The sequence below is a fragment of the Oxyura jamaicensis genome, unplaced genomic scaffold (assembly GCF_011077185.1).
Source record: "Oxyura jamaicensis isolate SHBP4307 breed ruddy duck unplaced genomic scaffold, BPBGC_Ojam_1.0 oxyUn_random_OJ73009, whole genome shotgun sequence".
Lineage (NCBI taxonomy): Eukaryota > Metazoa > Chordata > Aves > Anseriformes > Anatidae > Oxyura > Oxyura jamaicensis.
The window spans coordinates 1-9,954 of NW_023311375.1; the positions used below are offsets into that span (position 1 = coordinate 1).

At 73.2% G+C, this 9,954-nt stretch overlaps 2 protein-coding genes and 1 non-coding gene across 5 annotated transcripts; 2 read left to right on the plus strand and 1 right to left on the minus strand.

Moving 5' to 3' along the window:
- Positions 1–292: 292 nt before the first annotated feature.
- INAVA (innate immunity activator) lies at positions 293–5,451 on the minus strand. 3 transcript variants are annotated; one of them, XM_035314574.1, is made up of 9 exons: positions 5,218–5,451; positions 4,550–4,612; positions 4,119–4,231; positions 3,904–4,023; positions 3,475–3,703; positions 2,776–2,829; positions 2,273–2,693; positions 1,250–1,826; positions 293–691 (listed from the first exon to the last, which is right to left on the minus strand). In XM_035314574.1, exons 2-9 carry the CDS (start codon positions 4,602–4,604, stop codon positions 599–601), a joined length of 1,662 nt encoding a protein of 553 aa, XP_035170465.1. In that variant the 5' UTR covers positions 4,605–4,612; positions 5,218–5,451; the 3' UTR covers positions 293–598. The 3 variants fall into 3 exon arrangements, with proteins under 3 accessions (XP_035170465.1, XP_035170463.1, XP_035170464.1); XM_035314572.1 differs by lacking the exon at positions 5,218–5,451 and adding an exon at positions 4,719–5,124; XM_035314573.1 differs by lacking the exon at positions 5,218–5,451 and having other exon boundaries at positions 4,550–5,122.
- Positions 5,452–7,377: 1,926 nt separating this feature from the next.
- LOC118160039 (forkhead box protein D1-like) lies at positions 7,378–8,953 on the plus strand. The gene is made up of 3 exons (XM_035314575.1): positions 7,378–7,479; positions 7,541–7,838; positions 8,668–8,953. Exons 1-3 carry the CDS (start codon positions 7,378–7,380, stop codon positions 8,748–8,750), a joined length of 483 nt encoding a protein of 160 aa, XP_035170466.1. The 3' UTR covers positions 8,751–8,953.
- A 480-nt stretch (positions 8,954–9,433) lies between these two features.
- LOC118160040 lies at positions 9,434–9,701 on the plus strand. The gene has a single exon (XR_004747311.1).
- Positions 9,702–9,954: the final 253 nt, after the last annotated feature.

Genomic DNA, 9,954 nt, shown 5'->3' on the forward strand with positions numbered 1-9,954 from the left:
CTTCCCTGACCCCCCAGACCCATTCTCCTTGCCCTGCACCCCCTCCCTGCACCCCATCCCCTCCCTGCATCCCATCCCTTCGTTCTGCCCCATCCTTGCCCCAGCCCCCAAGCCCCCTCCCCAGCCCCCATCCCCACCTCGCTGCTTGCGGGTCCCCGGCACTGGCACCGGGACCAGCCCCGGCCACCCAGGATGGGATGGGGACAGGGATGGGATGGGGATGGGGACAAGCATGGGGATGGAGGGGACAAATCCTGAGGGGCTGGCGAGGACAGGAGTGACCGCAGGGAAATCCCAAATGACCACGTTTATTAGAGAAAAAAGCCCGAGTTACAACACCTTTGCACCGCAGACCCTCTTGGGGTCACCGATGAGGGGACACGGGACAGCGGGTGGGGGCCAGCCCCGGCCACCCCATCCCAGCCCTGGGCACCGCAGGGTGCTGGGGGCAGCCGCACCTCCCCCCCTGCGCCCCCCGCTATGTCCCCAAGCCCGGGGAGGGGTGGAGAGGGGGGCAGGACGGCCCCGTCCCCCCTGTCCCCAGCGCCCTGGGCCAGCCAGGCCGTGCCCCCCCGGGCGGGGGGGGGAGGGGGGGCGCTCACACCTGTGTGACGATCTCTCCGTTCTCAGGCACGTAGACCTGCACGGGCACGCCGTCCGGGGAGCGCCGCAGGACACGGATCGGGGGCGCCTGCGTGGGAGAAGGGGCCCGTGGGCGCCGGGACCCCACCCCATGGCGCCCTGGGGGGCACGGCCCCGGGAGGGATGGGGAGGGGGCTGCGGGGGTGGCAGAGGCTCGGCGGCGAGTCCTGACCTGCCCCGCGTGGGCCCCAGGGAGGAGGGGAGTGAGGCGGCCCCAAAATGTCTGCGGGGACCCTCCTGCCCTCGTGGGAACCCGGGTCCTGCTGGTGGGACCCTGGATGTGGCTATAGGGACCTCCTGCAGCCCCTCGTCCTGCCCCAAAGGGCCTTGAGGACCTCGGTCCTGGCCCCAAGACCAGGTCATGAGACACTGGTGCTGTCCACAGGACCCCAGTTCTGCCCTAAGGACCCTTCTGGGACCTCGGTCCTGCCCCAGTGCAGCCTCCTGTCCCTGTGCCACCCCCGGGTGACACCGCACGTCCCCCACCCGCCCACAGGGCAGCACCCAGGGCGCCCCCACAAGGCGAGAGCCACCGCGGTGCCCCCCACCCGCTTGTCCCCCGCTGTCCCCACCCCGGTCCCTGCGCCACCCCAGCCCCGTGCCCTACCTGAGCCCGCAGCAGGGCCCCACAGATGGGGGGACCGTCACAGGGGGTCCCGCTGTGGGGTCCCCGGAAGGCGCCCTGCCTGTCGAGGGAGTGGGGCCGGGCGCCCCGCAGCCGGGCGCGCTGGTGCCACGACTTGAGCTCCTCCGTCACCGCCGCCTTGGAGAGCCCGCGGGTGCCCGCCGGCGCGTAGTCCTTGAGCGACGGGGTGCGCACGATGCGGCTGTGCGAGGGCACCAGGCGCTGGTAGCGCAGCGGGGCCAGATCCTGCTCGTAGAGGAAAGCCGGGGGGCCGGCGGGTGGCAGGAGCCGGGGGGCGCCCCGGGGGTAGTAACCGGGTTCGGCGAGGGGCGGCGGGGCTGGGGGGCGCGGGAAGGAGACGTCGGGGCTGCTGCTGCCCGGGGAGGTGGCGTGGGAGATGCTGGAGACGTCGGAGATGCTGTCGTCGGAGCCGGAGCGATGCGTGGGGCCGGGGGCCGGCAAGCAGGAGGTGGGCACCGTCACCGTGTAGTACGTGGGGCGGCGGCGGGGAGCGGTGCTGCGGCCCCGCGGCTCACCGGGCTCCCAGCGCGCCTCCACCCTGCGGGCACAAGGGCTGCGGCTGCCTCCTGCCCCGCTCCTCCTGCCCCCAGGACAGGGCGGCCGGGAGGGCGTGGGGTGCTGGCTCCCCGTGGGCTTAGCTCCATCCTCCTCCCCCCAGGGTTATCTCCAGCCTCCCCGTGGCACCGTATCCACCAGCCTCCCCGTGGGGTTATCTCAGTCCTTCTCCCCTTGTTTTGCTCCGTCCTCCCCATGGAGTTACTTCCTTCTTCCCAAGGGGTTGTCTCCTTCCTCCTCTTCCCCATGGATCCATTTCCATCCTCCCCAGGGGACTATCCCTCTCCTCCTACCCGTGGGGTTACCTCCATCTTCCTTCCCCTGGGTTTCTGTTCCTGCCCATGGGGTTATAACCACCATCCCACGGGGTTATCCCCCCTCCATCCTCCTCCCAGGAAGCCTCATCCCTGCTCCGTGCAGGGGCCGTACCTCAGGGACTGGGATTGTCCCCGCCGGCTCGGTGGCTCTGGGGTGCTCGGGGCGCTGGAGCCCGCCTGCCGGCACAGCACCAGGGTCCGGATGGGGACGAAGCGGTACGGAGGGACATCCGTGGTCCTGGGCGCCAGCGAGGCTGCGAGGTCAGGGCTGCCAGGGGCGGTGGCGACAGTGGGTGGGGACGTGGGGCAGCACCGGGACCCCCAGGTTTCTCTGTCCCCAGGGTCATCGCCTGCTTTCTTGGCCTTCTCGTAGGGCCCGTCGAGGCTGGTCTCCCTCCAGGGGCTGGCAGGTGTGGGTGGGTGCCCCGGCCCCTCCGCCTCAGCGCGCTCCTCGGGGCCTGAACAGGGCCGCGGGGACGGGGACGGAGATGGGGACCCCCGTGGGGTGCCGGGTCCCGGCAGCTGCGTCTCCTCTGCGGGACAGAAAAAGCGTTGGGGTGGAGGGAGGGGGAATGGGACAGGGCTCCGCCATGCCCCCCTCCCACAGCTCCTTACCCTCCTCCAGCAGGACGGCGTCCGACAGCGAGCTCTCGTCCGAGGCGCTGAGCTCTGCAGGACAGGGGACAGTGGTGGCACCGGGGGCTGGCACCGGGGGCTGGCACCGGGGGCTGGCAGCGGCTGCTGGCTCCCACGGCCCGGCACCCGCCGCCACCCAGCGCGTCCCCGTGGGCCCCCGCTCCCCTCCCGCGCCCGCCTGTCCCGACACGCTCGGGGACGGTGGCGGGACCGGCCGGGCCGGCTCAGCCGAGCCGTGGCGCTCGGGGCAGCTCCCAGCCCTGCCCAGGCTGCTGCCGGCACCCGCCGCGGCCGCTCGGTTGGGGTGCGCTCCCAAGGCTGCAGGCACCGGGGGAGCACAGCGGGGTGCACTCACTGGGGGGGGGGGGGGGCGTGTTGGGGTGCCTACATGAGGGTGCGTCCCCCACGGACGGAGGTTTGGGGGCACGTTCACAAGGGCGCAGTCCCTGGGGGGTGTATTGGGGTGAATTCCCTTGGGGAGGGCACGCCGGGGTGGCTGCACCACGGATGGCATTTTGGGGTGCGGCCGTGGGGTGCCTCCATCAGGGACGGGGCTTTGGGGTGCACCCACAGGGGGAGCGCCGCGAGGTGCACGCAGCAGGGATGGTACATCGGGCTGCACGCAAACGGATCCGTTCCTGACCCCCCCCCCCTTAACCGAAGCACCCCCGGCCTCACCCTGAGCACCCCCGCAGCCGCTGGTGGGCAGGGGCCGTCGGCCGGCCAGGAGGCGGCACTGGCTGAGGGTGTTCTCCAGCTCCTTCAGCTTCTTCTCCTCCTTCAGCGCCGCCGTCTTCCTCCTCCGGCGCAGCTGCTTGCTGATGTTCTCCTCCCGGCACAGGCGGTGGGCGGCCTTGGCGATCTGCAGCTGCAGCGCCAGGTCCCGCTCCAGGGCGCTCAGCGGGTCCTGGGGACGGAGGGGACGCTCGGCACCCCCGCACCCCCCGCCCCGTACCCCACTCGCGCACTTCTTCACTGGGACGGGCGCGTGGCCCCCCGCAGCGCACCCCCCTTGGGACTGGGTGGCGAGGGGTCCCTCGGTCACCGCCTGCCCCTTTGTGGGTCCCACCCCCCCCTCCCCGCTTTGCACCCCCGGTCGCCCCTCACCGCCCCGCGCAGCACCAGGGTCTCGTCCAGCTTGAAGGCGGCACCGATCCTGCGCCGCACCTTGGGGGGCTTCTCGCCGGCCTTCAGGGGGAACTCGCGGGGCAGCGTCCCCGTCAGCTCCTGGGGACGGCACGGGGACGCTGAGCGGCGGCCGGGGGGCTTGGTGGGGAGGAGGGTGTCAGGGCCCCCCCCCAGGCCCCCCGCACCCCGCTCACCGCCTCGCGCAGGCAGAGCCGCCGCAGCTCCTGCACGCACGCCTCCAGCGCCTGCTGCTGCCTCCGCACCCGCTGCGCCAGCTCCTTCAGCGGGGACACCGGGCTGCCGGGGCCTGGGCGGCGGGCGGATGGACGGACGGGCTGAGGCACAGCCCGATCCCTCGCCTCCCTGCCTCAGTTTCCCCCCCTCAGCCTCCCCGACAGCCCCGGTTCCCGGTTCTCCCTCCCGACCCCCGTGGCGGGACGGGTGCCGGCTGCGCCCATGGGTGCCGAATGCGCCGCGAGCGGCCGTGATTTCCCAGCGGGGGGGGGGTGAGGGGGGGGGGGCAGTTTTTACACCACCGCCGTGCCCCTGGTTGTGGGAGGGGGCACCCATCGCACCCCGGGGTGCGGAACCCCTTTGCCCACCCCCCCGGCCCCCCCATGCTCACCCGAGTGCAGCATGATCCCGCTGTCCGTGTCGCTCGCCTCCTCCCTGCCCTCCATGCCGGACCCTGCGGGCGACAGCGAGCAGACGCCGTGACCCCGCACCAGCCCCCGGCGAGCACCCATGGGTGCTGCCCCCCCCGCGCTCCCCCCGGCCCGCAGCATCGCCCCTTCGGCTCCGCCACGGCCGCCGCGCCGGTGGGGGAGGAAGGCGAGGCCGTGTTTGCTTTGCCTTCCTGTAGGTCCTACGATAAACAAAGGTGTGCAAACACGTGCCTGGCAGCGCGGGCTGCCGGGATGAGCCCCATCCCAGGGGCAAAGGTGGCGGGGGCGCGGGCCGGTTTCGCTGGGTGCCTCTCCCAGTTTTTATTTCTTTCCCGTCTGGGCTGCAGGCATTTCCCATGGTGGGGGTGGCCGCGGGACGTGGGAGCCTTCCCCCAGCCCCGAACCCGGCGTCCCCGTCCCTTGGGGCAGAGCGGGGGGGACAGGAGCAGCCGGGGGGTGCCACGGGCTCACGCTGTGCCTCAGTTTCCCCAGCAGGACGAGCCGTGCCGGTGAACGCCCAGGGAAACTGAGGCAGGGCCGGGGCTCGGTGGGCTGGTTGGGGGGCGGCGGAGGGGCCGGGACCCCCCGGTGGGCGCGGGGCTCAGCCAGGGCCGGGGCTCGGCCTTACCTGGGCGCCGGCGCGGCGGGGCCGTCGGTGCGGGCGCTCACTGCGGCTCTGCTGCGCCCGGGCCGTGGGGACGTGTTTTGACTTGAGACGCAGGGGAGGAGCGGGTGAGCAACAGCGGCCCCGCCGCCGCAGGGCCTGCCCGCCGCAGGGCTCAGCGCGGCGTGGGGCGGCGTGGCAGGGTGAGTGTGGTGCAGCGTGATGCAGAGCACCCTGGCGTGGCACAGCATGGCATGGCACGGCTTGGCATGGAACGGCATGGCATGGCACAGCATGGCACAGCTTGGCATGGCACGGCATGGTATGGCACGGCATGGCATGACATGGCACAGCTTGGCATGGCACGGCACGGCATGGCACGGCATGGTATGGCACAGCTTGGCATGGCACGGCACGGTGCTGGGTGGAGGCCCCATCCCGGGGACAGCAGCACGGGGCCGGTCGCAGTGCGGTGTCACCATCCCCACCCCTGCCCACGGCCCCTGGCTGGGGACATCTGCCCCAGGGTCCCCAAGGTGCTCGGGGACAGGGACCCGCCCTGGCACCACAGCACGGCCACCGCCGTCCCTGTCCCTTCCTGCACAGGGACCCGCTGGGTGCCAGGGAGCCCCGCAGGTCCTCCTGGCCTGTCCTTGTCCCCAGCCCCCTGCCTCTGCCCCCAGGGCCCTTCTGCCTCTTGGGAGGAAGCACTGACCCTCCTCCTCCTCCTCGGGCAGGGACATGGATGGGGAGAAGGAAAGGGAGAAGGGCAGGAGAAGGGCGAGGGGCAGTGTGAGCTGTGTCTTGCTGAGCCGGGCTGTGCCATGCCATGCCGTGCTATGCCATGCCAGGCTGTGCCAGGTCACGCTGTGCCGTGCCATGCCAGGCTGTGCCATGCCGTGCCGTGCTGTGCCATGCCAGGCTGTGCCAGGCCATGGGAACAGCAGGGCTGCGGCTGCCGGCACGGTGTGAGATGAATCAGGGTGGCTGGCAGCGGCGAGTCAGCCACATCCTGTGCCGCTGCATGGGGCAGGCGGTGGAGAGTGTGCCTCAGCCTCGCTGGCAGGTGCCACGGGCTGTGGGGACAGGGTCAGGCGCGGGGACAGCGGTGGGGTACGGCGGGACCACCCGCCCTGCTGCAGCATCCTCAGCCCCGGGGGGGGGCGCGTGGTGGTCCGCACGGAGGAACTGAGCAAAGAGCGGGGCTGAGACTTGGTGCGTGGGGCCCTGCGCCAAAAAAGGGTGAATTTGAAGAGAAATGGCTCAGGCTGGGAGGGCACGGGGCTGTCCCCGGCACCTGGGGACACACCATCGCCCACGGCTCCGTGTGGCCCAGCTCGGCCCCGCGGCAGCTTTACTCCCCAGGCAGGCTGTGAGAAAGAACTCCACGACTGACGTCTCCGGTGGTGCACCTACGCCTGTATTCGTTTTCCGTAAGACCAGAAGCAACCGGAGGCGCGGACTGGTGCTGCCCGAGCCGCCCCGGGCTGGGCAGCGTCTGTGCGGCGGTGCCTCCTCGGAGGGACCTCGCTCGCTGCCAGCACGGCCGCACCGGGACGGCGCAGAAACCGGGACGGGACGGCCGCGAGCTGCCCCTCGGGACCCCTCTGGCACAGGTGAGCGCAGCGCTCGGGGGGGCTGGAATCACCCCTGGGGCACCGGGGCTCCCCCCCCCAGGGGGCACAAACCTCAGCGAGCGCTTTGCATCCGAGCACCCCCTGGCTTTGTATTGACAGCAACCCCCCCCCCCCCCAGCCCAGCTGCCTTCGTGTCCCCGTCCCCCCCTTTACGTGCCGGGCCGGGGGCTGGGGGGCGGGGGGGGGCTCGGTCCTGCTGCCGGGCGAGGGGCTGGAGGCGGTGCTGGAGGGGGGGGTCCTGGCACCGGGGGGGGGCAGGCAGCGGTTGAGGGGTTTGAGGCAGCTGCCGGCGAAGGCCGGGCGGGTGCTGGTGGCCACCACCCGGCGCAGGGCCCCCTCCTGCCCCGCCAGCGTCCCCTTGGCCAGGAGGAAGAGGAGCACCTTGAAGGCCTCGAGGGGCAGCCAGGAGCGGACGAAGGCCGCGCCGATGAGGTGGGAGGCAGGAGCACAACAAGGGGACCCCCGGGGGCAGGAGGAAGGCGAGGAAGACGGATGGGGGGTGGGGGGGGGGGGGCCGGGGGGGGGGGGTGGACGGGTGGACAGACGAATGGGTGGGTGGGTGGACAGACGGACGGACAGACGGACGGAGGAAGGCGGCGTGAACGCAGGACCGGACGGAGGCACGGAGGGCTGGGCGAGGCAGACGGGGGTCAGGAGGCAGCACGGGCCCTCCCCGTCCCTCCGGAGCCGTTTCCGCAGCTGCCGCTCAGGGTCGGAAGGTCCCGGCCGTGCCCCGCAGCCGCCCCGGCAGCACCCGCAGCGCTGGGCTCGGGCCCGGGCCCGTCCCGTCCTCGGGAGGGGGGGGGGGGGGGGGGGGGGGGGGGGGGGGGGGGCCGGTGCCCGGTGGCGGTGTCGGGACGCGGCCGTGCCCCGCAGTGTACTCGCTGGACGGGCTGCTGGTGTTCGGGCTGCTCCTGGTGTGCACCTGCGCCTACCTGCGGAAGGTGCCGCGGCTCCGCGCCTGGCTGCACGGCGAGAGGAGGGGGCTCGGCGGCGTCTGCTACAAGGGTACGGGGGGCTGGGCCCGGGGGGGGCTGGGCCCGGGGGGGGGGGGGGCTGGGACGGGGACACGGGGCTGCCGTGGGGACACGGGGACACGTGGCACCAGGATGGGGACGTGGGATAGGGGTCAGGGGGCTCCGGGATGGGGACGTGGGGCTGGGGGCATGGGCTGGGGACAGGGGGGCTGCAGAGGGGGCGTGGGGGTGGGATGGGGACATCTGGGGACGTGGGGTTCTGACATGGGGACACAGGGCTCCGGGATGGGGACATGGGGCTGCAGTGGGTGACACAGACACAGGGCTCTGGGACGGGGACATGGGGCTGGGCTCTGGGCACAGGACAGGGGTGGTGGCACTGGGGTCTGGGGCAGGGACAGGGGGCTGGGATAGGGAAGGTGGCGTTGGGGTCTGGGGTGGGGACATGGGACAGGGACATGGGGCTGGGATGGGGACATGGGGACGTGGGGCTCCAGGATGGGGTCACTGCGGGCTGGGCTGTGGGCACAGGGTGGGCACAGTGGCATTGGGGTGTGGTGGCCGGGATGGGGACACGGGGGGCTGGCTTTGGGGGCACGGGGTTCCCGGCCAGGAACACGGGTGGGTGCTGTGGGGCATGGCATGGGGACGGTGGCGTTGGGGGCTGGGTCGGGGACACGGGGGGGGGATGCTGGGGGGCTGCACCTTGGGCTCGGGACGGTGGCGCTGGGGTTCCGACGGGAACGTGTGGGGCTGGGCTGGGGGCACGGGGTGGGGACGGTTGGTGTTGGGGTGGGGGCTTGGGGGCGCTGGGGTCGTGCCGGGGGTGTTGGGGTCGTGCCCATCTCTCCCCCCTACAGCCGCCGTGATCGGCACCCGGCTGCACGCGGCCGTCTCGGTGTCCTGCATCCTGATGGCGTTCTACGTCCTGGCCCTCAAGTGAAGCCCCCCGTGCCCCCCGGTGCCGTCCCGGTGCCGCCGTTCTGGGGCCAAGGGCTTGGCCCCTGCCCGGGCGGGACGCAACCCCGGTGCCGCCGGCCCCTCCCCATGGCCGGGGGGGTCCCGCGGGGCCGGGAGGACGCAGGGGGGGCGCGGGGGGTTCCCGGTGCGGCGGGGCCAGGACCAATAAAGCACCGAGCTGCCCGCCCGGCTCTGCTTGGGAGGGGCTGGGGGCGGGGCTTCGGGGCTGGGGGCGGGGCTCAGCCGGAGGGGTTCTGCGAAAGGGGCGGGGCTTCGGGGGAGGGGGCGGGGCTCAGCTGGAGGGACTCTGCGAAAGGGGGTGGGGCTCAGCCGGATGGGCTCTGATGGAGGGGGCGGGGCTCGGCGGGAGAGGCTCCGATAAAAGGGCGGAGCTCATATGAGGGAGGCGGGGCTTCGTGGAAGGACGGTATGGGGGCGGGGCTTGTGGGGGTGGTTCCGCGGTAAGGGCGGGGCATGGGAGGGGCGGGGCTTCGCGGGACGGGGCGGGCTCAGCGGTCTTCCCGCCGCCAGGAGGCGCGCGGTGGCGGGGCGGGGCTTCCCCGCTACCCGTCGTGCCCCGCGCGGAGGGAAGGCTATAAAGGGGGCGGGGAAGGGGGGGGCCGCACTCAGAGCGGCGGCAGCGCGAGTGCGTGCGGGTGGGGGCTGCGTGTGCGTGGGGGGTGCGAGGGGCGTGAGCGTGTGTGTGCGTGTGCGTGGGGTGTGCGCGCGCGCGCGTGTGTGTGTGCGCGCGTGGGGTGTGCGCGTGCCGCCGCCCCCTACACGTTGATCTTATTTGATCGGCCCACGGCCGAGATGAGAAGAGCCGCGCCGCGAAGCCCCCGGGCGCTGTGCGGCGGGCGGGCGGGATGAGTCGATCAGATAGGCGAGGCCTGGCCCCGCGGCCGGCCCCTGAGCGCGCCGCGATTCTGATCCGCCCGCCGGCACCGCGGCACCGGCCCCGCGCCGCTCGGGCCTTTATTGGGGCGCGGGGCCGCTACGGGGAGAAGAAGCCGCCGTCCTCCTTGCGCGAGTAGCCGCTGTTGGTGGCCGCGCTGTGCGGGCACGCTGCGGGGGGACGGGTCGGGGACGGCCCCCACGGCCCCCACCCGTGTCCCCGCAACCGGGCCGGGGGCACCGCCGCGCCCCCGGCAGCCGCCCCGCCCCGCCCCGTCCCGGTAGCCCCCGTC